At 45.9% G+C, this 27702-nt stretch overlaps 1 protein-coding gene across 3 annotated transcripts; it reads right to left on the bottom strand.

The window, feature by feature from the left end:
• Window positions 1–55: 55 nt before the first annotated feature.
• Window positions 56–27702, bottom strand: PLA2G6 (phospholipase A2 group VI). 3 transcript variants are annotated; one of them, XM_083573931.1, is made up of 17 exons: window positions 27412–27700; window positions 19654–19899; window positions 18311–18526; window positions 16952–17135; window positions 15738–15925; window positions 14648–14744; window positions 12395–12577; window positions 11515–11623; window positions 10907–11044; window positions 10056–10146; window positions 9142–9305; window positions 7924–8074; window positions 6489–6625; window positions 5087–5241; window positions 4585–4752; window positions 3750–3823; window positions 56–1588 (listed from the first exon to the last, which is right to left on the bottom strand). In XM_083573931.1, the coding sequence occupies exons 2-17, from the start codon at window positions 19860–19862 to the stop codon at window positions 1444–1446; spliced, it is 2409 nt and encodes an 802-aa protein (XP_083430057.1). In that variant the 5' UTR covers window positions 19863–19899; window positions 27412–27700; the 3' UTR covers window positions 56–1443. The 3 variants fall into 3 exon arrangements, with proteins under 3 accessions (XP_083430057.1, XP_083430058.1, XP_083430059.1); XM_083573932.1 differs by having other exon boundaries at window positions 27440–27700; XM_083573933.1 differs by lacking the exon at window positions 10907–11044 and having other exon boundaries at window positions 27412–27702.

Below are 27702 nucleotides of genomic sequence, written 5' to 3'. Positions count from 1 at the left end.
GCATCCAAAGCAAACCCTCTGCCTTCAAGCTGTATTAAGTTCAAGCGCAAGTCAGTTTTCACATCACACATTTCCTTTTATTTAACACTGTGTCAGTTTCATGAAGACATCAGGGTCTATTAACATCACTACAGTTCAGAGTTACATTTATACAAACTAAGAGTGATTTACAAAAAGTGGAGCAGAGGGGCGGGAGAAACACCAATTAGATTTCACATTCTCCGGGACATTTTTTCTGTAGTTCTAGTACAGTCTATTAAAGTAGTCAAAATGCAAGAGTAGTGGCAGTGTTTGCACATTATGGGAAACCATATGTAACAGCTTATCCCTACAGGGCAGAAGGTTCCTTGCACTTTGTTCTTCCCCTCTAGCCAGTGGGAGCAACAAACCACGATCCCTGGGCTCAGGGACCGTGGTTCATTTCACTCCAAACAGAGTAGGATGTCAAGCCAAGCTTTGCTCTGCGCTTACCAATCACAAATTGCTTGAGCGACACAAACAAATCACCCCAGGTTTGGATGCACTGCTAAGCCAAGGATTGTGGTTTGCTGCTCCCAGTAGAAGGGAAGAGCAAAGTGGAAGGAGGCAAACCATTAACCACGGTTTGTTGTGACATGCAAACTGAGCCAATAGGTTATTGTTAGCAGCACTTTTTATGATGGGGGGAGGCAGCAGCACTGATGGGGGGGGATGAATCTAGTAAGGAAACAAATCTATGGGAGAACAGGAAAAAACAGACACTGGAATGTGTGCCTGGCCATTGGATCTGACAATTAAAGGTCTCCTCGCTAACTTGGTTTAATTTTTGATCCCCTGTACACTGTTTATTCTGGTTAAGGAAGTTTTTCATAAGCAGGGAGAAGAAGCCTTCCACACCTCTGCTGGTGGGCAAATACTATCTGAAATAATTTGTCAAACCCAGCTGATCCTCCCTGCTCTCGCCTCTCGGCCACTCAGATCAAGCAAGGAGGAACCAGGAAGAAGGAAGCAAAAAACAACCAGGAAAGGGCATGGGGGAGAGAAACAAGCAATTCAATTTGTTTTAACTGCTCATGTATAATTTTTGGACAGAAAGGCACGTTAGTCAAACCCAGCATGTCAGACAATGCATCTGGCCCAATATGCCCAGAAGTAGCAGAGATAGTCCAACTCTGGTCAGTTAGATCCCATGTTATCACACACAAGCCAAGCAAAACGTACTGAGCCCCTTCCAGTTATAACGGCAGCTGGTGTACTGGAATCAGGTATGCCGGAAAGAGCAGCCACAGCAAGTACTTGAACTGGGCAAGCTGAAAGACGTTTCGGTGGGTGCAGCCCTCCAATTCTTCCAGTCGGTTTCTTGCCATGAATAGAAGGGGCAAGCCACAGGCCAGCGGAATCTACCACTCCTTGCTGAGAATCCAGGGTCGCTGCGGCAGGGAGGCATGGCAGAGCTGCAAAGCATCATGGAACCAGGAGCATATCTACCAGCTGTTGAAATTCTGCCCAGTTTTTGAAAATGTACATCTGAGTTTCCCAGAGAAGGTTCACCAGGATCACGTCGCTCACCTCATCCAGCATCACATCCAGCTCCAAAGGAGGGTTGAACCTGCAGGTGCCAAGAATGCGTTAGGGTGTTGCAAGATGGGAACGAGAGAAAGAGTTTGGCCTATGCCTGGCAACTGGAGACGAAAATGCAAGTCTCTGAGATAGAAGGCAGAGGCAATGGAAAACAAGACAGAAATCCCAATGCAGTGGTACCTCGGGTTACATACGCCTCAGGTTACATACGCTTCAGGTTACAGACTCCGCTAACCCAGAAATAGTACCTCGGGTTAAGAACTTTGCTTCAGGTTGAGAACAGAAATTGCGTGGCAGCAGTGGGAGGCCCCATTAGCTAAAGTGGTGCTTCAGGTTAAGAACAGACCTCTGGAACGAATTAAGTACTTAACCCGAGGTACCACTGTACTCAAGAGAGTGCTATGGTGCGGTAGAGATTCAGTTAGAGATCCCCAAAGTGCAACGGGTGCAAAGCACCGACAATCTCAAATCAGGGGCTCTGGCAGGCAAACTCTTTGGACACCAACTCCATGGCATTTTGCCAGATGCAGTCACATCGGTGCTTTCAGTTTCCTTTCTTTGCTCTCAGGTGCAACTGATACAGCTGCCAGGAAGAGGTAGCGCAGCCTCCTACTTGACATGCCCAGGCTGACTTAGTAGCTTCTTCAGGTGATGGAAGGGGCCAGTGGGGTTTTAGCTTTCCCCGTAAATGCGTCAAGCCTGCCCCAGTTCTTCAGCCTGAGCCATTCCCCCACAGTTAAGGACTAAGCTCTTGACTCACCCAACCCCTCCCCCTTCTCTCCAGACTTATCTTCTCAGTTAACACCGACCACCTGTCTCTGGCATGGTTAGGTAATTTTAAACTCTGGCCTTAATGGTTTTACATTCCTTCTCCTTCCTGTTCTTCAGATGGCAATGCACATTACTTCAAAAGCACGGTTGCACTCGTGAGGCCCTCACTCTGCTTCTGCCCCAAAGTCTTTCTGCCTGCTTCCAAGTTCACTCCTTGACGGCACCTCCACATAATGCAACCCAGAGCACTTTCACTCGGCCTGAACCTGCCTCACAAAAGGGCTGTGAGGAAAGGACTCACCTGTGTTGCACAGGTGTCCCAACTGCACAAACCCCCTACATATAAGCAGGGGCTTCTGTGTTAAGAATTTTGCTGCAGAGAACAGTGTGCAACGTGTGGCTGTTATAGGACAGAGACCAGATACTGGGAGGGGGGCTGAAAGTGCAGCTCTGTTTCACTGTCAACACAGTTATACCCTACATAAGAATACAGTGGTACCTCATGTTAAGTACTCAATTCATTCCGGAGGTCCGTACTTAACCTGAAACTGTTCTTAACCTGAAGCACCACTTTAGCTAATGGGGCCTCTTGCTGCCGCTGCGCCGCTGGAGCACGATTTCTGTTCTCATCCTGAAGCAAAGTTCTTAACCTGAAGCACTATTTCTGAGTTAGTGGAGCCTGTAATCTGTAGCGTATGTAACCTGAAGCGTATGTAACCTGAGGTACCACTGTATTACATGAACTGGGCAACTGCTCTCAGAGGGCTATCAAGGCAGGGACAGATTACCCCTGCCAGAGGTCTGACTGCTTGCTTGCTTGCTTGCTTGCTTGCTTGCTTGCTTGCTTGCTTGCAGGGACTGCATAAAATCAGTCCCTCAGCTGACTGCTGCTCTGGAAAGGCAAAACGTAACCCACAACTGCAGTAAAGCAGAGACGGTTCTAGGATAGGGTGACTAGTGCAGTTGCACTGCAGGGGGCACCAAAACAATGCTGTACAACAAAGTGTGAGAGGTGGGGAGGGGGGTTGATGTGACACAGGGCGCCACTGAAATTTGAGGGCCCAAAGTCCGCCACTGAGTAAGGTTCTGCTGTTAGCTTACATAATTAGCAGAGGCACAATGCTAACCATCTCCTGGTTTAGTATAACAGAGGATGCTGCTTCACATTGAGTCAAACCTTTGATCCACATAGCTAAATGTGGTCTACAATGACCAGCAGCGGCTCTACAAGGTTTGGGAAGGGGGGTGGGTCTCTCTCAGCCCTTAACTGGAGCCGCCAGGGATCGAACCTGGGACTTTCTGTGTGCAAACCACACACACTCACACCCCATGTAGAGTCCCTGAGAACCGGAGATTCGAGGGTTCCAGTCGTGCTCTTTCCAACCTGCACAGAACATCAAGGTAGACAAGTCCTATACCTGACATAATGGGCATCTATCATCTCACACCAGGCTCTTGCACGGTTCACACATGGCCCATCTGGATCAGTGCACTGCAAAGAGACATCAACGCAATTAGGAAGTGATCCATCCTATGACTCAAATACCCAGGACTACAAGGTAAAAGAAGGCTAAGACAAAACAAGCAGGCATTGCACAAATATGGCTTGGAGGGGAAAGTTTCTCCTAAACACAATGCTTCTAGCTTAGCCGCAGAATACAAGAAAATGCACTGTTTTCCCTAAGTAGAAACAGATTTTTTTTTTCAGAGCCTTCATAATATTCATAATATTATTGCGTCTGTATTGTGGCAGCGACTTGCAAATCCGGTCACGAAGGAAAACCTCGGAGTCCATTCACTTCAGCCAAATTTGTCCTTGCGAGTCTACAGTGGTTGTGCTTGCATGTCACATTAAAGCAGGGGTAGCCAGCATGATACCCTCCAGATGTCGCTTTGGCACTTCCCCATGGTTCATAAAATTTTGTTGAAAACACTGGGGTTGAGAGGGCTCCTCCAAATCAATGAACTGACTTTCCTTAGCAATGAAACCTTTATAATAGGATCTGGAGAAGGGCCAGAGATCAGTGGTAGGATGTCTGATTTGCATACCGAAGCTCTCGGGTCCAATCCCCATCATCTCTAAGCAGGGTTGTGAATGTCTTCATCTGAAACCCTACAAGGAAATTCCTTCACATGTATTGGGAGTCTGAGCTGGTAAATATATTGCTACCTTCCCATCCCCACCAAATGGGGACGTTCTCTGCTAACATCTGGTTGTTCCATTCCACTGATCCATCCACATCTAATACTCACGCAGTCCACCACCAGCTTGCCCAGTTCTTTAGCCCCATAGACAGTCTTGGCCAGTTCCCAAGGGTTTGAGGGGCGGAAAACATCCACTGAGCTCACAGGGACCTGTGGTGCCTTCCCAGTCCCGAGAGAGACCACCACTCCCAGCTTTTTCACCTTGTGGCCCTCACCCTAGAAGAATGGAAGGCAAAGATCATCGGTTATTAAAGCTGAACCTATTCTAAAGCTGTATTTTGTCATATTTTTAAAGCATTAACACCTAGTTTTAGTGTGCAATGCATTTTACACTTGGTGCTGTTGTAGGGTTTTTGTTTACTGCATTGTGTTATTAGCTGCTAAAAACTGGTTGCCCAACTGTACTTGTTTTTTTGTTTTTTATCTGTACTTTGTATTGACTATGATCTGCTCTGGGTGCTTTTAGAAAAAGGAGGAAATGCTTCTTCCGTAGGAGGGGGCCACAACCCCCAGAATTTTAAGTGCAATGAGGACTGCCACTTAAGCTTACATTCTGGATTAAGATTTTGTTGCACTCGTTGATCTCAGCCATGGCATCCATGGTGGGGTTGTTGGCCAGCAGACCTCCATCCAGAAAGCGTCCAAAGGGCCGAAAATACGTTGGGGCAGCTCCGCTGGAACGAGCAGCCTGCCACATCAGCTGATCTGTGAGGGGGAAACAAAGAAAGATGTGTCTTTCTCTCCACATACTAAACTATGTGAATCCAGCTGATTGCTAGAACAAGATCTGTTGCTACTAAGAATGCACATAGTACTGCAGGGCAGGGAGGGGAGTCTGTGCCCCTCTAGATGTTGTAAGACTACAGGTCCCATCATTCCTGACCACTGGCCATGACTGCTGGGCCTGATGTGAGTCCAACAGTATCTAGAGGCTCACAGGTTCCTCATCCCTGCTTTAGAGGTTCAAAAAGCTTAATGTGCATACATTCTCTCAATAATCCACATAACAAGGACAATCTCTAAAACACGTCTGCATTATTATCCCCATATGAAAGATGGGAGAGCTGAGGCCAAAAGACCCCTATTAGCTGTGGGTTCTCCAATGCCCAAGTGACAAACAGTGGATCACATCCAAATGACTAAGCAAACACCAAGGGTTCAGAGAACTTTCACACTGACAACCTAGGAAACCTTTTAAAGGCAGCAACAGCAAATAAGGACCAGGAAACAATCAGAAGAATGAAACAGACTGGCCAGAAGTGGCGTAAGAGACAAACTCTGATGCTATAACACAGCTGGCAAAAGCTCATGGACAGAGTGGAGAAAAGGATGAAGGACTGTGATTGCACACATTTACAACACACAATGTAGGAGTGGACTGACTGTGCCAGCCAACATCACAAATTCCTGCACAAAGTGAAATGAAGGCAGGGAAGATGTTGGTTGGAATGTGCACAGCTGGATTCCAAAAATACAAGATAACCCATCAGTAGATTTTTAGCCCAGACAAATGAGGGAACACAATCCTATTTCTGAGACTGCACCTAAACTGTTGGAGAAAGAATAGCAGAAGATGGGTCACTTAACCCGCACTGGATGGTATGATTTTACTGTGGTACCAAGTACTGCTGGCCACTACTGCCTGCTCCATGAGGTATTTTTTCGGAACAGAAAACCTCTGAGAAGAGAGGAATATGTACACTGTTGCATTCACAATTGCACAGGGTTTATTTTGGCGCAAGTACACAGTCTAGGGAGACTGATCTGTTCCAACTTCACCCAAGACGTGGTCCATGCTATATGGAGATCAGCATAACATGTATGATCAGTATTGCTTGGAGACGCACACACACAAAACGAGGAAGGGGGAGGAAGAATCCTTGAGTAGGGGCTTGCTTTTCTTCAACAAGCAACTTGACTCCACAAGGGTGCTGTGCAAGCGAGTCTTTTACCTTCTGGCCTGGTCAACGCTTGAAACAAACCCGACGACTTGTAACGGGATTTGCCTCTTCCTTCTGGAGGGTTGTAATTCCGGAACAGGTGGAGCTCAGCAGGCTGCCGGTCGCATAGCGTCGCTGTCAACATGAGTCTGTAAGGATTTTGAGGAATGAAGACAAGATTTCAGCTTGGTTGTAAGGGGATGAGGGTACAGAAGGTACCAGGTTCGATTCCTGGCATCTCCAGTAAAAGGATCTCAGGATATCTGTTGCTCCAGAGAACAGAACTAGAACCAGTGGGTGGAAATGGCAGGGAAGCAAATGTCCAGCTGAACACAAGGAGGAGATTTCCAATGGTAAGAGTTGTTTGACATGGAACCATCTCCTTGGGAGGTAGTGAAGGCTCCACTGGAGATAGCTGGCCATCTGTGTCAGTGATGCTGTAGTGGCAGCCTGAACAGGGGATTGGGCTCATTAATCTCCAAGGCCCTTCCATCTTTATGATTCTTGTGACTTTGGGCCTAACTACCAACCACAGTAGACTAGCCAATACAGTGGTACGTCAGGTTACAGACACTTCAGGTTACAGACTCTGCTAACCCAGAAATAGTACCTCGGGTTAAGAACTTTACCTCAGGATGAGAACAGAAATTGCACACCAGCGGCATGGCACCAGCGGGAGGCCCCATTAGCTAAAGTGGTACCTCAGGTTAAGAACAGTTTCAGGTTAAGAATGGAGCTCCGGAACAAATTAAGTTCTTAACCTGAGGTACCACTGTACTGGGCTAGACAGACTCAGCACATGGCAACTTCACATATTATTTTTATATCCCACCTCTCTTCCATGGGATTTTAAGGCAGCACCCCCAGGCAATCCTCCCACCTCGGCACTGAGGTGACCCAAACCTGGTGAGAGTCAGCAGAGTAACAACAACTTTATTATTTGTACCCCGTCCATCTGACTGGGTTGCCCCAGCCACTCTAAGCGGCTTCCAGCATATATAAAAACATAATAAAATTTTAAATATTAAAAACCATGTTATGTGCTTTCCGGTCCTGCCTCAGACAGGTGGTCATAGATATGATCTCCCTCCTCCAAGGACAGGAGATCAGGAAGCCATCACGATAAAGGGCAAAGCCAGCATCCCTCTGGTTTTGGCTCAGTGGAGGTCTAGTCCATTAGGGCTAATGGGGTACTGTCTGCCTAACCTCAGTCTGGCCTCAGTCAGCCCCCACCTGCCTGCCTTCTGACTTAAAACTCACCCTGGATGTTGGATTCCTTCTTAGTTTCATCCTTGCAGAAGGGAGGGAGGGTCGGGGACAATACTAGAATTAGTCAGTGTGGCCTGTCATTGGTTTGGAACGGCCTATCAATGGGTCCAGTTCTGCCCAGTCATCCCCCACCCCCGTACTAGATGCAAAGGGCACCAGTCACTGCTGTTTTACTTACTTGGGTTGCTTGACATCCGTCATTTTGGTATGCTCTCCAAACTCCTTCTTCAGGAATTCCTCAAGGGGTTCTGACTCATAGGGCCGCGACCCTCGAAACACCTCGTCCTTCATGCGGAAGTACAAGCAGCGCATGTATTCCATCGGCTTCCCTGAGAGGCAAAGGGCATTAGTGTTACCCCAAGGGCTGTGTGTGTGTGCATGTGTGCAAACACACACACACACACACACACACACAGGTGCTGTTCAGGGCTGTCTTAAGCATATGCGGCACTGGGGTGCAAAGATCCACCCGGCACCCCCCCCCCGGTTGCCTAGTCCCAGTCACACAGGAGGGCAGAGCTGGCCGGCCGCCTCAGCGTCTCGCTGGCTCAGTCACCCCCGAACTCATAGCACAGAGCCGCCCACAGCAGAAGAGCCTGCCACAGCTCTCTTCCCCGGACTCAACTCTCGGACCCCGGACTCTCGGCCTGGTGTCCCTGAAAGCCTGGCGCCCAGGTGCCCCACACCCCTAGCACCTATGGGTAAGACGGCCCTGGTGCTGTTTTCTCCTCCATAATGTTCGAAGGGCACTTGGAGTGCTTGGAAACCCAGAAAATAACTTTTTGCGGAAACACGAAGACCCATGTTTTGCTGCAATATACAAAAGCAGCCATAAGGATGATAGAAAAAGTGGAATAAAGGTTAGTGGAGAAGACATGGAAGAGGAAAGGGGCAGAATCACCAAGGAGAAGGGTATGGTTTATGTGCCTCCCCTATTTGCAAAGTCTGCAAAAATCCAAGCATTATAAAACCAGACTAAAGCAAGCATTTGGGTAGATTAGGATCGGAGTACACACAGTCAGCTTTGCCACGTGGCAGCTTGGACAGAAATGTGAAACCCACTTCCAACCATCTCTCGTGAAAAGCAAACCCCTTGCTTCTTGAATTATCCATCAGGTCTTTTCCAACCTGGCGCCCTCCAGATGTTGCTTTACTCATAATTCTTAGCGTTTGGCCACGCAGGGGCTGATGGAAGTTGGGAGTCCAATAGCATCTCCCAGCCTGGGCAAAGCTGCAGTAAGTCAGGGCCACTTCTCTCACAGATGGCAGGAACAGTCTTTTAGGCCAGGAAGATATCCAACACTCATCCTTTCTCTTTCACTCCAGAACTCTTCCCACACCAGGTAGGGAGATTTCCTCCTCCACCTGTGGACCCACATGAGCGCGCTTTCCTTACCTAGTATAACAGACACTGCCAGGATTCCCCCCGTGCTCGTCCCTGCAACCCAGTCAAACAGATCCCGGATGGGACGCCCTGCAGCTCTTTCTATAGCGATGAGGAACTGGATGAGCACCAGGCCCCGGACACCCCCACCATCCAGACTCAAAAGGCGGTCTTGACTAGAGAAGGGGAGAGGAGAGGGAAGAGAGAAGAGAAGGAGTTTAATGTTCTCAAGGTCACATTCACTCCTAAAATTCAGATGCCTCATGGGGCAACATACTAACCATCAAAGTATCTTCCCTACCCTGGGTGAGGAAGAACTGTAGTTCTTGAAAGGTATGCTGAGGATCAGGTGTGGGGAACCTCTGGCTGTCCAGATGTTGCTGAACTACAAGGCCCATCATCCCTGACAACTGGTCGTGCTTCCTAGGGCTGATGGGAGTTGGGAGTTCAGCAATGTTTGGAGGGCCAGAAAGCTTCCCCTCCCTGCTTATGATGCAAGCAGGTAGGGGGAAAATGGGGTAGGGATCCCTCCTCTCTGGGCATGCAGTGACCTCATTCATACATTATAGTTTGCATGAACGCCCCAAATTGGGGCAACTTCTTCCTTCTGGTGTGTGGGAGAAACAATCCTGGCTGAACCTAGGATTGTGGTTTTTTCTGCTCCAATTCAACAATGGTCTGTAGCCAAGGTTTGCTCTTGGGTTACAGACCATGATTTGTTTGGAGCAGAAGAAATCCTGGTCCTTGGATAAAGATATGACACTAAGCCAGGTATCCTAGTTTGTTTCTCCTGAATCAGCACACTCAAAGTACATCATTAACTGTGGTTTACTATGGTCTCCTCTCTCTGAATCTTATCAGTTTTCACAACAGGACAGAGCATTGCAGACTTGATGAAGTCCATCTTACTAACGACACCCACTTACCTTTTTTTCCTCTCGGTGGCAAGATCGACCACATCTGGTTTTTTCAGCAAGGCACCAAGTGCTGTAGAGACATGAATGACGTCCTGGAATTCTAGAGAGCCAAGGAAAAGAAAGGCAAATACTCTGTTCAGCAGGATGTTTAGAAGCAGTTGCAGCAGACTAGGAACCTGAGAGTCTAGGAACTGAGTTCCCCATCACCCCAATGGCCCTATGCAATAGAAGACAAGGTTCTCATACCTTTAATTGCTGTATCCAAGGAAGATACGTAGCAAGCACACAGTCCATTGCCATGACCATTATATAATACAAACATCCCTATCAAAAGGCAAAGTCTTCTATTGAACATGGCAATCCTTCCTGCTTCCTCTAAACACTTACCAGGAGCTACATCATCATTTGGTCCTTTCTGGAATATTAGCATATAAATATCGCAAAGTAGAAAAAGAAGAGGAAGGAGAAAGAGAGGGAAATGACTGATACTGTCAGGACATTTGTGGTCACAGAACAGGGATGGCAAAGCTAACTCCCATCATCTCTGGCTATGCTAACGAGAGCTGATGGGGAGCTGGAAGCCAACACCATCTGAAAAGCCACAGCTTATCCGTCCCTGCAACAGACCTTAAGGAAGAATCCCAGCACTGTGCCATTAGCAACTGGCCATGATTTCCCCAGCACATTCGCACTGCAACAGGAAACCTTGGTTCAGCCCTCAACTGAGATGATCACGTGCTCAAGTTTCACGTTTATTCCGACATGTAAATGCCTTCCCAGATTGGAAGAAAAAGTGGTCCTAAAACAGTGATAGTGAAGCAGAGACACAGAGAGAAGCACAGGGCTAGGTAGTCTGTTACCTAGGTTTTGGTTAGTGCTCCTCGGGGGCGGCAGTCCTTCCTGGGAAGTGGAAGTAGTTGGTACTGATATGCCAGGTGGGTGGAAGCGGTCAATCCCTACAATTTTCAGCAGGTCTAAGAGCACCTTCCGATTGGCACCTTTGATATGGTGAGAGCGTCACATGCATTAGAGAGGAAAATCCATTAATATAAAGGAAATGGTCACCGCTGCCTGCTGTGAGTCAGACTAATCCCATGTACCTGGTTTGAAAAAAAACACAGGGCTGGAGGTGGTTGCCTCAAGAGAGGGCGGGATGTGTGGTTTAAGTAACCCGCTGAGATTGTGGCCTGGTCCCCAGAATCCTACGCCACAGCTGGGGCCTTGTTTGTGCTCCTTAGGCCTGAGATTCTCACCATACCTCCCCTGGGCAGAACAAATCTGTGCAAGAGGCCACAAGGTCACAAAGGGGATTCTCCAAATCTAGAATTATGGAGTACATTGCCAGCCATATCCTGACGACACACAGCTCTATTTCTCCTTTACATCTGTAGCTGTGGCAGTGCTGGACCATTGTCTTCCACCCAGCTCCCATACTTCCCTTTCCCTCCCCACAGGTCCCCCCTCTCACCTTTGCTCATTCTGGCCGCCAACAACCCAGGTGTCTCCCCCAAGTCATTGGGGACATCCACATCTGCTCCAAACACAATAAGGGCCTTGATCATTTCTAGATGGTCTTGCTGCAGGGAGGAAAAGAGCTTGTAAAGGGGAAAGTGTTGCCAGGAGCTCCCTCCAGCCTCAGCTTCCTGAGCTGGAATGCCCACCTGGCGGCCATCTTGGCAAACACACTATGAGCTGCCAATATATACTCATCCTACCCAAATAGCTAGGTTTCTGTGAGTCTCTTCATGCAGAAGGATCACTTTAACTAGACGGGTTGCGTGCAGAGAGACAAACAAAAATATTCAGGAAAGGAAGATTGAGGCGCTAGGATTGAGGGATGAGAAAACTTTGGCTCATGGGCCTGAATAGGCACACAAGGGTTCTAATTTGGCCTGGGGTGTCATTTCCACCAAACTACATCCACCTGCCCTGCCGTTGATGCTGTATGTGATACCTAGTGGGAGGCAGGGAAAGGTGTGGCCTTCACTTTAAAGTGCATTTGCAAGCAGCTTCTGCTGAACCCACCTGGAAACATCCTTCAGTAGCGCCGCTGTCACTGATGTCATATTGATGCCAGGTGACAGACTGCTGGGCTGCCGTGCCCCACCCACCAAACTTGGTCCATGGGGCTTTTGGAGATTAGGATCTGGCCCACCTGGCTTAAAAGGTGGGCCACCCCTGGGTTATGTCTATATATTGAACCAGAACAGAGATTGTTACAACAAAAGAATAAAAAAGGGGGGTGGGTGTTCTCTGCAGATGTTATGCACTTCTCTCCCTTCTCCTCTCAGCCCCTTCCCCACCCTTCAGTTCGGGAAAAGCAAGCATCCAGCAGTTGAGAAGCCCACCTTCATGGCCAGGTGCAGTGGGGTGTTTCCATCTGCCCCTTTCACATTTGCCATGGCTCCATTCGTCAGCAGCACCATGGTGCAATCAAAGCGCCCCCGCCGGGCAGCGATGTGCAGGGCCGACTCCCCTGTCTTGCTGAGGGCGTTCACTTCGCAGCCGTAGTCAATGAGGAGCCGGGTCATCTAGGAGACAAGGTGGAAAGACACAAAGCCACACTTTGGATCACAAGAGCTTCTTCACCGGGACAGGTGAGGTCGGATTTATTTTAACGATAAAACGAATAAGGTACCTGGGGCATATGGGAAGATACTTTTAGGCAAATGAGAAATCGCTGCATGCATTTGAATAGGGTTGGGTTTTTTTTTATTATGTTCTTTTTGAAACAATAAACAAATATTTAAAAAGGAAGATACCTAGGATTTTTAAAACCCTAGATTTAAGGCCAAAGAGAAGAATCATTGATCTTAAAGATGAACCCATGCTCATAGAAGCGCAAAAATTATAAGTTTAAGGCTCCTGCCTCAACTCACACATTATCTCACCAATAAAGACATTGTACATATTTCACACATTGTTCTCACTTATAAGGCTGGTTCCATCTGCTTCCCTCTGAGTGACAAACTCAACAAACACAACAGAAAGAGGGACATCCAATTCACAGTAAATGTCTCAGTTACCATAACAATATACAGTTTTTCCGCTTAACTGCACCCTTTGGCACGTGCCTTTCTGCTTCATCACATTCTGTTTTGCTTTTGCTCTGCCTCTTGTGTAACATAGGATACCGTAGCCTTGTATAAGGGCTTCTAATACAAAAGTCCTTCAGGAGATCCAGCTTCCTTATAGTGGGGTCTGGGAAGCTTATGTATAATTTAATGTAGCCAGTATTTTAATTTTGCAGGAAATGGTAAAAGGTCCTATCTATCTATGTCAGGAAAGCCTGTATTATTGGGGGGCGGGGGGTTTTGCAGCCATGGGCTTGTCTTAGAAATCTATTTTGTACAATTTTGAGGCTGTTTATGTTTGCAAACTCCCACAGTACAGCCCTGTAGAGAACTTAATACCCAAAGCTCCACAAGGCTAAAGAAATCAGATGACTTCTCTATGTGCTGATAAAAGCACTACAGTGCTTGTATGGAGATAAATATTTTAGATTTCAGGCACACCAAAATATTTACTCTAACTGTTACGTTTATGTGAGAAAAAAATTAAGTTAAATACTTAGAAACATTTCAGTGCTATGGCCTGTAATATTCACTTTGAGCATCCTTGCTCCCTTGCTTCTCTTCTTCTGTCTCATAAAACAATGAAAGTAATTTTTTTCAGCTAGCATTGGACTCTGAAGAAGCTGGTTCTGTGTTATATTTATGATTCTTGCATGTTTTATTTTAAGGTTGCTGTTCTCAAACCAATCTATGACCTTATAAACTGGGGGGTTACTGCTTTTTTGTTTGTTATTATGTTGCGTATTTTTGTGTTTTTATATTGTAAACCACCCTCTGATCCTCGGATGAAGGGCAATATAGAATTTTAATGACTACATAAATAAAACTGTAAATCACCTGAGACTGGGAGTCAGATGGGGAGTGTCATACAATTGAGCAAAAATCAGTTTACAAATGGAACTCTAAAAACCAACTCAAACAAGGCCCTCAAAATAATGGCAATACTGGCAGCGAGAGCAACCAGTTAATAAAAATGCCACCCAAGTTCCCTAACTACCTCTAAATGCCGTGTTGATTAATATCTTTATTGTCCTTCTAAAAATGAAAAAAGGGTCAGACTCCCTTGGGAGGCAATTCCACAGAATGTCTGCTGCAACAGAAGCCCTATTACTCTCCACAGTCGCCACTGCAGGAGGACTCCAGCTAGAGAGGTCAGGAAGAGGATAAGCAGCTCCATGTGGAACGGATGCTCTCCAGATTATTTGGACTATGACTCCCATCAACCCATGCTGGCAGGGGCAGATGGAAGTTGCAGCCCAACAAGGTCAAGATGGGGAAGGCTGCTTTTAGCATCAGGAAGAAGTCGGCAGGTACAAGCTTATCCCATTTCTGACATACGCCATGCCACCAGCCACTCCGAAGCATCTTAGTGCCATGCAGGTATTAAAGACCCAGGAGCCAGCAAGCCTACACAGATCAGAAGGTCAGAGATGGGGAATGGAAAGGAGCTGTTTGTGGAGGCATGACCAGGAAAGCAAGACTCTTTAAAGCAAAGATGTCTGGCCAGCTAGCAGACTACCCGCTTACATCAGCATTTCTGGCCCAGTGGAGCGGCGTTGCTCCATAGCGTGGGTCTAGCAGCTGAATCTGGCTGATCTCCTTATCAAGAAGGGCCTGAGCACATCTGGAAGAGAAGAACAAGAAGGAAAAGAATGAAGGGATACAACAAACACCTGCCCGCTAACTGCATGGATCCCTGAATATTCAGTAGGTAGGGGACACTTCCAAGGCTCCATTAACCAGCCTGCAGGTGTGCACATGCAAAACAAGAGGGAAGCATGGTGCCTTGGGCCTTGGAAGTGGCAGGTGTGCCAGTAATGGCTCCAAGGAAAACTGGTCCAGGTTTAAGCCCACTCCATGATTCAATCAGGGGACGCGGGTGGCGCTGTGGGTTAAACTACAGAGCCCAGGACTTGGCGATCAGAAGGTCAGCGGTTCAAATCACCGCGACATGGTGAGCTCCCGTTGCTCTGTCCCAGCTCCTGCCAACCTAGCAGTTCGAAAGCACGCCCAAAAGTGCAAGTAGATAAATAGGTACCGCTCCGGCGGGAAGGTAAACGACGTTTTCATGCGCTGCTCTGGTTTGCCAGAAGCAGCTTAGTCATGCTGGCCACATGACCCGGAAGCTGTACGCCAGCTCCCTCGGCCAATAAAGCGAGATGAGCGCTGCAACCCCAGAGTCGGTCACGACTGGACCTAATGGTCAGGGGTCCCTTTACCTTTACGGTTCAATCATGTATCCTTTTAATATTGTACTGTTAAATCAGGGGTGGGGCAGCTGTCTCCTAACAACTCCCAGCACCCTTCACAAACTACAGCTCCCAGAATTCTTTGGGGGAAGCCGTGACTGTTTAAAGTGGCCCCACAGTGCTTTAAATGTGTGGCGTGAACATTGCCATTTCTTCAGGCAACTCCAAAACATATTCGTTGTGAGAAAAGGTGGTTTATGTTTAAATCTGTTTCAGATTTTGGCCTTGTTTCCTTGCTCGCCACCTTGGGCTCTTTTGGGAGGAAGTGGGGTGGAGGGGAATAAAAATATAGTTAATGCAAAAATATAGTTATTAGCAAAAAAAAAAAAATTCTAGCGCTCTTATCCAAATGAAAAAAGCAAACATACCTTTTCTGGGAGTGTTTCATGGCAATGTGGATGGGGTAGCCGAGTGCTCCCATGTTGCTGCACTTAGCATTGACCTTCAAAAGAGCATGAACAGCATCTTCTTTGCCCAGTTGGCAGGCCAGGTGCAAAGGGCTCTTTCCTTCGTCATTCACATGGTCCAAAGCGGCAGTTGACCTCTTGCCCATGAGCTGCAACAATTGAACAATGTCACTCAAGTCTGGAGACTCTGAAGGATGGATAAGATGACTCAGCAGGAATACCAGACCAGAAATTGTGTAGAGAAGAAAACTGGTGAATGGGCAAGGGCCACTGTCTAACCCTTCCCTCAAGCGCATCTACACACAAACACAGACACCAGAACGATGGGGCAAGCAAGGGATTGGGAATCTCATGTGTGCCTCATAATGCATAGTTTTGCCCTTAGCCATGGAAGCAACATTCTTTTCATTTCATTTATTTAACACAGTAGTTCCCTATTGGCTAAGTACTACGGACCCCACTTTTCAACAGCCAAGCCATGGACCCCCTACTTGGAAAAAGTTAGTATCTCACCGGTATTTTTTTTGTTATGGGAATGGTGTCGCCATACCCTCCAGAGCAAAACCAGGCCAGACGTCTTCCGGGCCACGCTCCTGCACAAGTCACGTGACCCACAAGAAAGCACAGCACCCAAAAGTGTGTGCTTTGGGGTGCCGTGCGCTCACCCGATTTTGGACGCAGTGCTCTCCCATGAGAGCACAGCCCCCCAAAACAGGAAGTTGCAGACAGTTGATGGATATGGACCCCCAAGTGGCTTACATGGACCCTCTGGGTCCACAGACCACCGGTTAGGAACCACTTACTTACTGCATTTATATCCCACCTTTTTTCACCTAAGGAGCTCAAGGTGACATATATGGCTCTACCCTTTCTCCTTTAATCCTCCCCACAACCCTGTGAGGTAGGTTAGGCTGAGAGGGAGTGACTGGTCCAAGGTCACGCAGTGAGCTTCATGGCCAAGTGGGGATTCAAACCCCCGTCTCTCAGGTCCTAGTCTAACACTCTAAACACTGCACAACACTGGCTCTGCAAGAAAAGTCCCATAAACTCATAGGGAACAGTCTCTCTCCAGCTTCTCCAGACATGGAAAGTTCCTGTTTCCTCTGCTTCTGCACCTTTCCCTTCATTTTCTTCTTTCTACCAGGAAACCTACCTTTCTCTGTTAACATCCTCACCTCTATGATCTCAGGGTTGTTCCCTCGGACAGAGTAGTGGAAGACGGTATCTCCATTTTTGTCCGTGACATCGAGACGGGCATGGCACTGCTCCACCAACTCCCGCAGGCACTCCATGTCTCCCTTTTGGCAGGCCAAGTGCACCGGAGTGCATTCATTATCACCGCTGTTGCTGTTTATGCAGCTGCAATGCAAGATGGAGGCATTCTGGGCACACCGCCAGGCCCAAGCGCAAAGCCAGCCAGAATCACATATACCCACCCAAAACGGTTTGCTTCGAAAAGCTCATTAACGTTACTTTGTGGAACAGCAAACCAAATTCTACTGCTGCTGCGCTTCCAATATAGCAGGTATTCAGTGCTCTAGGAAAGATTACCATCTAGGATATAGGGTAAGATCAGGGACTGGAAGAATTGCCACCCCTGTCCTGTTCAATTCCAATAGGACAAGCCAGAGCCACTGAAATCAATCATTAGAGCAGGGACTTTTCGGGATCCACAGGCGTGATCCTTACCAGGTTCTGCCTCAAGGGCCAAGTTTAACAAATGGGCAGGGACACCCACCTGTCCACTTTGCAAGTCTATCCCAGCTCCCCTTTTAAGTACTCAATCTCAGAAAGTTAAAAGAGGAGCAGGAGAAGAGCTACAGAGCTTGTTGTTGTTGTTGTTTAAATTTGTATACCGCCCTATATCCATAGGTCTCAGGGTGGTTGACAACACAAAGGTACCATATATGAAGCATAAAATATACAATAAGTTTAATCTAAACACAAAGCACATAATAAAACAAACAATTAACAATACTAATGTATACACAGTAGTAAACAGTACACTCCCCAACAAAAGCCCCTAAACCAGTGGTTCCCAACCTTTTTTTGGCCATGCCCCACCTAAGCATCTCTAAAATCCTGATGCCCTTTCCCCCTGCAACATGTAATTCTTATTTATTCACGTGGAGGAAGACTAAAAGGCCATTAACTGTTAATAACTCATTCTCAAATTGCCACTCTTAAAAATAAAATTGCCCCCCTGTGGGGTGTGCACCCCACGTTGGGAAACAATACTCCGACCAAAAAATACAAAAATACAAATTGACGTTTAAAAACAATTTAAAACAACCCCACCCTCCAAACAAAACAGGACCCACCCAAGTTAAAACCCCATCCCTGTTAGAACAATAGTCAGTTTTCCAAGTTTCCCCTTGGTTCCCTTTTAAGCCTCTGAGTTTGGGGGCTTAAAAGGAGAGGAGGGGAGATTTGCAAAAGGCTTTAAGATGGCCCCCAGACTCCCATTTGAAATGCCCTAAACTAAGTTTGCAATATAAGTCATTCCCCGTTAGAAGGAGCCCAAGCTCTCATACCTCAGGATGTGATTGTGACGGAAGCTCTCCAGGAGCCCAACCTCTACCGCTACATGAGCCAGCGACCAGCTAGGGTGGCTGCGAAAACAGTCCGTCAGTTGCTGCAAAACCTCCAGCTGCAAAGGATTGTGGGAACTCTCATAGAAGGGGCGCAACTTCTTTGCGTACAGCTCGTAGTGCTCAAGGGCAAATCCTTCGTGGTCTACCTGGAAGAGCCTACAAAAGGAATTTACTTAGAAAGATTAGAGCCTGTTTCTCCGGCCTGCGGTGGGGCTGGCAACAAAGATTAAAACAATTAAGAATATGCAAGACCATAAACACCCACAACCCCAGTCAATCGGCAAGAACTATTAATGTTTTGCTGCTGCTGCAAAATATTTGATTTCACTCAAACTTAGCAGTCAAAAGTCCTAATGGAACAGGACAATTTTATACCCTCTCCAGAAGGTTTAAAGAGAAGAACCAAAACACACCTGAGGGATAGTTCAGTCGGTAGAGAAGAAGCCTGTTAATCTCAGGGTTGCGGGTTCAAGCCCCACATTGGGTGAAAGATTCCTGCATTGCAGGAGGTTGGACTAGATGAGCCTCGTGGTCCCTTCCAATTCAGCCAGCCTGCTTGCCTTCCTACTTACAACAACTCCAGGGGGTGGGTCTCTCTGCCAGCTTTCTCCTCCCTAGTCTTGGTGTTGCCCTTGCAGAACTCAGCAGGAAGGATGATGGCGACCAAACTGAAATTACTTGCCTCTGCCTGTCATTGGCTCTGGTCTCCCTGCCTTCCACCCTACCAGACCCAATAGTCACCAGCCACCACTGTCCTCCACCCCACCTGCCTAACCTATAACCCTTCAAGAAGAAGAAGAAGAAGAAGAAGAAGAAGAGGAAGAAGAGGAAGAAGAGAAGTTTGGATTTGATATCCCGCTTTATCACTACCCGAAGGAGTCTCAAAGCGGCTAACATTCTCCTTTCCCTTCCTCCCCCACAACAAACACTCTGTGAGGTGAGTGGGGCTGAGAGACTTCAGAGAAGTGTGACTGGCCCAAGGTCACCCAGCAGCTGCATGTGGAGGAGCAGAGACGCAAACCCGGTTCACCAGATTATGAGTCTACTACTCTTAACCACTACTCCACACTGGCTCTCTCAAGTGCCTGGTGGACAGTAACCATGAAAACCTATGCTATTATAGCAATGTTCCCTCATTCCTGCATAGTCCCCTTGATCCCCTTTCTTCCCAATCCACCCTCAATTTCACCCTCTCCTACTAGGAAGAGGTTTTATATCAGCGTTTCTTAAGGTCTAAGGAACAGATTGAAGCTAAAATTAAACAAGGTCTCCCTGCCACTCACCGGAAAGCAACTTTTTCATTATTGGGGTTAAGAAGAAGGCACTCCCAAGAGTGAGATGAACTTTTTTCATACAGCACTATCCTATCTTCAGACTTCACACGTTTCAGAGATGAATAGTCCGCCAGAGATACCTCCTTGATCCGGAAAGGGTTTGAAAACAAGCCGGTGACATTGTTTAAAGTGTTCATAAGCCGACCAAAGAACTGCATGTCTTTAAAAAGTAGTGCAAGCTATCTTCGTTCAAGGCTGTGGAAAGATCAAAGTTCAAATTCAGATAATGCCATCATCATCCACTGAATGAATCTTCTCCTCAGCATAATCATTTTCCTGGTTTTAAAAAACGTTTTTAATATTGAGTAGACTTCTACGCTACCTTTTAAAATAAAGATATCTACAGATCTATAGATAGCCAAGTATGATAAAATGTTTTTATTCTTAAAAAAACAGCAAAAATACGTGATTAAAATAATAAATTTGAAAGAGCTGCAAATCTATTCCATTGCCTGATAACATTCCCAACCCTAAATTCAAAAATGTAACTCATCCCATTAAATTAGATTAGGAGCACCTATGTCAGGAGAGAGACAGGAAAAATGTTTCCTTGTTATGTCTCCTTAATCTCTCAGTGGCTTCTGATACCATTGACCAGCTGTCTGAGTTAGGGGTGAGTGGACCTGCTTTGTGGTGGTTCTGGTCCTACTTGGATAGTCGTTTGGGGAGTGCTCTTCAGCACTGTGGAGCCTTCAATGTGGGGTTCCTCAGGGTTCGATTTTATCCCCCATGCTGTTTAACATCTACATGAAACCGCTGAGTGGGGGTCATCCAGAGCTTTCGATTACACTGTCAGCAATATGTTGATGACACGGCCGTGTGGCAGTGAATGTGTTGGACCACTGTCTTGCCTCGGTAATAAACTGGATGAGAGCCAAGAAACTGAAGCTCAATCCATATAAGTCTGAGGCACTGTTAGTGGGTGGTTCCCTACACTGGATAGATAGGAGGCTGCTCACTCTTGATGGGGTTACTCATAGAAACCCAAGGAGAAGACCCCAAAACAGCTTCAACAGGACCCAGTAGAGCCCTTCTCAAAACAGTGGAGTAAGAGGACGATGTCTGGGTCACAGACAAGTTTTATTCTAAATTTAGACAATAGAGAAGAGCTGCTTTGTTAGTTCTGAGGGGATTTCTTGACTTATTCTGTAACTGTTTTTACATCTTTCCTGGTAGGGAAGTGATTATTGCCCAGTGAAAAAAAATCCAGAGTTTTAGCACAGCTGTGACTAAGCAGAAGCAAAGGCAAGGAGTTTGTGCCCTTTCTAACTCAGGTTCAGTTTCATGCATTTAAAATTCTTGTTTCTTCTGTATGTAAACATTTCCAAAAAAATGCAAATAAAATCCATAATTAGTATTTTCATATTGCCAGTGGGTGGAAGGGCGTCTCTGTGTGACTGAGAAAGCATCGATTATATCGGGCCTACAAAGTATCCCAGTGTTGCTGTACCAATACTGAGGGGCTGAGAGAAAGTAGCATACAACAACGTTACTATGGCATGTAGTCCATTGTTGTTACACAGTTTCTTGGTGTGTTTTTGTTTTGTTTTTAGAGAAATACAGGAGGGACTGTTAAGCTAATGTAGCAGCAATGTGATGGAGGGGGTGATTAATTGCTTTCCCATGAAGGAAAAAAGGTGCATTCTTGGGCTGTTGCTGTGAACACTTAAATGGGTATATTTGTGTGAAAGATACAAACCCTAAAAATTAAGAAAGAATGGCTGTCTGTTTGACCTAGGCTAATAACACTGCTCTAATTATTAAGAGGTATAATTTTTAAAAACCACCAAAAAAATGCTGTTTAAAAACACTGGTTGCTTTTTAACTGAATCTTGAATGAAAGACCTACTGTAACATAAAAGTTTACATCTCATGAAACTAGAATTATTTGCACGGTTTAGGGTTGGCATTAAGCAGGGTGCTCTTGTCTTTCAACAACTGCATGGCAAGCAGAAATTCAGCAGGTTAAACCTGCTGACATTCAGCTGGTCAAATATCTTATTACTTGGTGTGCAGCTACAGATTTATTTTTGAGTCCTCCACCCGATCAACAAAACAGGATATAAATTTGAATACAACACAAAGCATATACAAAGTTTATGCAAATTGGTGCCTACTTTTGTGAGCAGGGTGGAGAACCCAAGACATGTAGAGTAGTGGGCAAGAAAATACTAGAGGCACCCCATACGGCCAGTGGTTGGGACGATGGGAGCCCAATAACATCTTAAGGGCCACAAGTACTCCGTTCCTGATTTAGTACAATAGTACTTGGCTTGCCCCCTTCATGGATCACTGCCTTGCCGTGGCGAAGGGGCTTGAAGAACTCAGAGAAGCTATGAACTACGCCGAGCAGGGCACACAAGATGAACAGGTCATAGTGGAGAGTTTTGACCAAACGTGATCCACCTGGAGGAGGAACCGGCAAGCCACTCCAGTATCCTTGCCAAGAAAACTCCATGGACAAAGACAACAGGCATATAAAAGTTATGACGCTGGAAGATGAGCCCCTCAGGTCGGAAGGCGTCCAACATGCTACTGGGGAAGAGCGGAGGGCAAGCACAAGTAGATCCAGAGCTGATGAAGCGGCTGGGCCAAAGCCGAAAGGACGCTCAGTTGCGGATATGCCTGGAAGCGAAAGGAAAGTCCAATGCTGTAAAGAAAAATATTGCATAGGAACCTGGAATGTAAGAACCATGAACCTAGGTAAGTTGGAGGTGGTCAAAAATGAGATGGCAAGAATAAATATTGACATCCTGGGCATCAGTGAACTAAAATGGACGGGAATGGGCGAATTCAGTTCGGATGACCATCACATCTACTACTGTGGGCAAGAAACCCGTAAAAGAAATGGAGTGGCCCTCATAGTCAACAAAAGAGTGGCAAAAGCTGTACTGGGATGCAATCTCAAAAATGATAGAATGATCTCGATACGAATCCAAGGCAGACCTTTTAACATCACAGTAATCCAAGTTTATGCACCAACCACTGGTGCTGAAGAAACTGAAATAGACCAATTTTATGAAGACTTACAAGACCTTATAGAAGTGACACCAAAGAAGGATGTTCTTCTCATTATAGGGGATTGGAATGCTAAAGTAGGGAATCAAGAGATAAAAGGAACAACTGGCAAGTTTGGCCTTGGAGATCAAAACGAAGCAGGGCAAAGGCTAATAGAGTTCTGTCAAGAGAACAAGCTGGTCATCACAAACACGCTTTTCCAACAACACAAGAGACGTCTCTACACATGGACATCACCAGATGGGCAGTATCGAAATCAGATTGATTATATTCTCTGCAGCCAAAGATGGAGAAGCTCTATACAGTCAGCAAAAACAAGACCTGGAGCTGACTGTGGCTCAGATCATCAGCTTCTTATAGCAAAATTCAAGCTTAAACTGAAGAAAGTAGGAAAAACCACTGGGCCGGTAAGATACAATCTAAGTCAAATCCCTTATGAATACACAGTGGAAGTGAGGAACAGGTTTAAGGATTTAGATTTGCTGGACAGAGTGCCTGAAGAACTATGGATGGAGGCTCGTAACATTGTACAGGAGGCAGCAACGAAAACCATCCCAATGAAAAGGAAATGCAAGAAAGCAAAGTGGCTGTCCAACGAGGCCTTACAAATAGCGGAGGAGAGAAGGCAAGCAAAATGCGAGGGAGATAGTGAAAGATACAGGAAATTGAATGCAGATTTCCAAAGAATAGCAAGGAGAGACAAGAAGGCCTTCTTAAACGAGCAGTGCAAACAAATAGAGGAAAACAACAGAATGGGAAGAACCAGAGATCTGTTCAAGAAAATTGGAGATATGAAAGGAACATTTCGTACAAAGATTACCATAATAAAGGACAAAAGTGGTAAGGACCTAACAGAAGCAGAAGACATCAAGAAGAGGTGGCAAGAATACACAGAGGAATTATACCAGAAAGATATGGATGTCTCGTACACCCCAGGTAGTGTGGTTGCTGACCTTGAGCCAGACATCCTGGAAAGTGAAGTCAAATGGGCCTTAGAAAGCACTGCAAATAACAAGGCCAGTGGAAGTGATGGTATTCCAGCTGAACTATTTAAAATTTTAAAAGATGATGCTGTTAAGGTGCTACACTCAATATGCCAGCAAATTTGGAAAACTCAGCAGTGGCCAGAAGATTGGAGAAGATCAGTCTACATCCCAATCCCAAAGAAGGGCAGTGCCAAAGAATGCTCCAACTACCGCACAATTGCACTCATTTCACACGCTAGCAAGGTTATGCTTAAAATTCTACAAGGAAGGCTCAAACAGTATGTGGATCGAGAACTCCCAGAAGTGCAAGCTGGATTTAGAAGAGGCAGAGGAACCAGAGACCAAATTGCAAACATGCGCTGGATTATGGAGAAAGCTAGAGAGTTCCAGAAAGACATCTACTTCTGCTTCATTGACTATGCAAAAGCCTTTGACTGTGTTGACCACAGCAAACTATGGCAAGTTCTTAAAGAAATGGGAGTGCCTGATCACCTCATCTGTCTCCTGAGAAATCTCTATGTGGGACAAGAAGCTACAGTTAGAACTGGATATGGAACAACTGATTGGTTCAAAATTGGGAAAGGCGTACGACAAGGCTGTATTTTGTCTCCCTGCTTATTTAATTTATACGCAGAATACATCATGCGAAAGGCTGGGCTGGATGAATCCCAAGCTGGAATTAAGATTGCCGGAAGAAATATCAACAACCTCAGATATGCAGATGACACAACCTTGATGGCAGAAAGTGAGGAGGAATTAAAGAACCTTTTAATGAGGGTGAAAGAGGAGAGTGCAAAATATGGTCTGAAGCTCAACATCAAAAAAACGAAGATCATGGCCACTGGTCCCATCACCTCCTGGCAAATAGAAGGGGAAGAAATGGAGGCAGTGAGAGATTTTACTTTCTTGGGCTCCATGATCACTGCAGATGGTGACAGCAGCCACGAAATTAAAAGACGCCTGCTTCTTGGGAGAAGGGCAATGACAGGCCTAGACAGCATCTTGAGAAGTAGAGACGTCACCTTGCCAACAAAGGTCCGTATAGTTAAAGCCATGGTTTTCCCAGTAGTGATGTATGGAAGTGAGAGCTGGACCATAAAGAAGGCTGATCGCCGAAGAATTGATGCTTTTGAATTATGGTGCTGGAGAAGACTCTTGAGAGTCCCATGGACTGCAAGAAGATCAAATGCATCCATTCTTAATGAAATCAGCCCTGAGTGCTCACTGGAAGGACAGATCGTGAAGCTGAGGCTCCAGTACTTTGGCCACCTCATGAGAAGAGAAGACTCCCTGGAGAAGACACTGATGCTGGGAAAGATGGAGGGCACAAGGAGAAGGGGGCGACAGAGGATGAGATGGTTGGATAGTGTTTTCGAGGTTACCAGCATGAGTTTGACTAAACTGCGGGAGGTAGTGGAGGACAGAGGTGCCTGGCGTGCTCTGGTCCATGGGGTCACGAAGAGTCGGACACGACTAAACGACTAAACAACAACACTTGGCTTGCAATTTGGAAATCCTAGCTACAAGTCTAGAATCATTATAGCTCAATTAGTAGTCCACCAAGAAGAAACCCTCCAGCTAGTTCCTATACCTCTCTTATAAAACTAGTTTGTGCACAGTGTATTTATCCTGCTTATTGTGCTAAGCACAATTGAAATTCTGTGTAGTTCAGCAGCTGGCAATTTCTCTCATCACATGACAGAGGAATATCATATTCCCTACTGCCGGGATGCAGAACCTGTGGCCCTCCTGATACTGTTGAACTACAACTCCAATCACCTCTGACCATTGGCACTGCTGGTTGGGGCTCATGGGATTTAGAGTTCAACTATATCTAGAGGGCCGCATGTTTCATAAATTCCTGATGTAAGGGAAAGGCAACACATTCATGATATATCTTCAACATATTGGAGGCTACTTTATTAACACTCCACCTAGGATGATCTGTAAGGAGACACATTTATATTCTTTCCACTAACAACTGAAGATTTTATTTATTTAAGGCATTTATATATTGCTTAATTATTAAGTCTAAGCAGTGTTCCAGTTGTTCATTTTTGTATGCTTGGTTTGTACTTTCTCCAATTCACTTTTGAGTGTATAAAGGAAAATGGCAAGGAAGTTTATGCTCATTAAGATTTTGTCCCACACCACTGCATGTTAGAGTGACCAAGAAAAAGAACTGAAGATGAAGGGTTAGAGCTCTTGAGATATGAGGTCTTTATTTAAAATAATAGCTAGGGTTCACCCAAAGCAGATGGTATGTTTAAACTGACATGTACACAAACAGCTGTTGTATTCCAACAAAGTAGGGAAGATGGCAAAACTTGCCCCTTAACATTGACCGAGAGGTGGGCTGACAAACAGATAACGAGAGTAAGCAATCTAACATTTTTGCATTCAGTCTTTCCTTTTTCATGGTTTCACCTCCAGGAGATAGAAAAGGCAAGCAAGAGAAGCAATATAATGTATTTATATTCACAATATAAATACATATAGAAGGAGGAAAGGAACAGAAAGCCAATTCAATCATATTAAAAACCAACAAAGGAAAAAAAATTGGCAAACTTTGGAATTTTAAAGTAACTTCCGTTTTGTTACTTCCTTCCACCAACTTTCAGAAAGGGTGCCGTTTTAATGTCTCTGACATTTCCATTTGCCCTACTCTTACACTTTTCTTTACAGTACTGAACCATGTTCATGTTTTCACTATGGCAATTCAGAGCCCCTGAAATCACATTTTCCTGTGGACCTTACACTGTGCTCAAAGTCTGGAGATCTTAACATAGTTTCCAACTCTTGCATATGTGAATCTGTCTTCCACTGTGCAACAAACCAATTTTCCAGCAGAAGTAGAGCATTACCTTTTGAAACCCATCAGAGCTGTACTATCACAGATTTCCTGTACTTAACTTTAAGAAACTGTACATGACATCTCTTGTATTATATTCCAAGATGAAATGCAGCATTGCATAGGTTCTGCCTGATGAAGAAAGTGTGCATATTCCTAAAGTGAATGTGAAATTCAACTAACAGATATAAAAAGGTTGGTTATAAGTTCAAGCTTTTTGGTCACATCAAGTAGCTATCTGATCACAACTCTTCAAAAACACTTCAAAAATATGGAAGGCTTTAAGCCTTACGTCTTCCACTCAATTACACACAGCACATGGGGGACTATCACCTTATTTTTCTGGCAGGGTTCCTTTGCCTTTAGCAGCTGCTGGGCATGCAGACTTCCACTAAGATACAACTGTTTATGAAGGCCAGGAAAACCTCACCTGTTGAATGGCTGCTCAATTGTTTAACAGCAGCAACGACTTTTTCTACCTAAACTGGGCTGCTGAAATGATGAGTGTTATAATCATGTGTGGGCTTTTGTGTGAAACGACTGTGAGCTCAGTTCAGTTCTGGCACTGGGAGCAAATGCCCGGACTCAGAATGTGGTCAAAGGCGAATTGTAAAACTTATGTCTTTTGCACCTAGTTCCTGGGGTTCTGGTTTAAAGGTGGGATATGGAAAAGAAGTGCAATGGGCGATCGCAGCAGAAAATAAAGCAGAAAGGGGAGCTTCCCCACCCCCCTTGCTTATCTTAGACCCAAGAGCCTTTATTAAGCCACTGAGACTCACATTTTAAGGACTACGAAATACGCAGAAGAGAGATCTACCCTTCCCCTGTCCTCTAAGACTTGGACTCACTCACCTCTTCAATTAGCCACTACTGTACTCACCCCAACTACTACTTCCGCGAACAAATTCCGACAGTCTCACGTGATCAACGCTCTGCCAACCACAACCCGTCGGAACGACTCCTCCCCGCCGCTTAGTCGATCACCTCATTGCTTGGCTAGCCAAAGGATCCGAAGGCGGCGCAGTTGCGTGCGTGCGGCCATTGCGTCTCGACGTTAAGGAGGCGGAGCGGCCATCTTTGCCTCGGGCATCTGATGGCGCGGTTGGGATGCCGCCGCCATCTTTGTGAAGGGGCAAAGAGTGG

Source organism: Podarcis filfolensis (genome assembly GCF_964270895.1).
Source record: "Podarcis filfolensis genome assembly, chromosome: 10".
NCBI lineage: Eukaryota > Metazoa > Chordata > Lepidosauria > Squamata > Lacertidae > Podarcis > Podarcis filfolensis.
This window is presented reverse-complemented; position numbering and strand designations above follow the sequence as displayed.

Excerpts from the sequence above, each read along its gene's own strand:
- PLA2G6 (XM_083573931.1), bottom strand. The coding sequence starts at position 19,862 with ATGCAGTTCTTTGGTCGGCTTATGAACACTTTAAACAATGTCACCGGC. Across the intron at positions 12,578-14,647 it reads ACTGGGCCAGAAATGCTGAT|ATGACCCGGCTCCTCATTGA; the intron begins GTAAGCGGGTAG and ends CTTGTCTCCTAG. Across the intron at positions 10,147-10,906 it reads GAGCACTAACCAAAACCTAG|AATTCCAGGACGTCATTCAT; the intron begins GTAACAGACTAC and ends TTGGCTCTCTAG.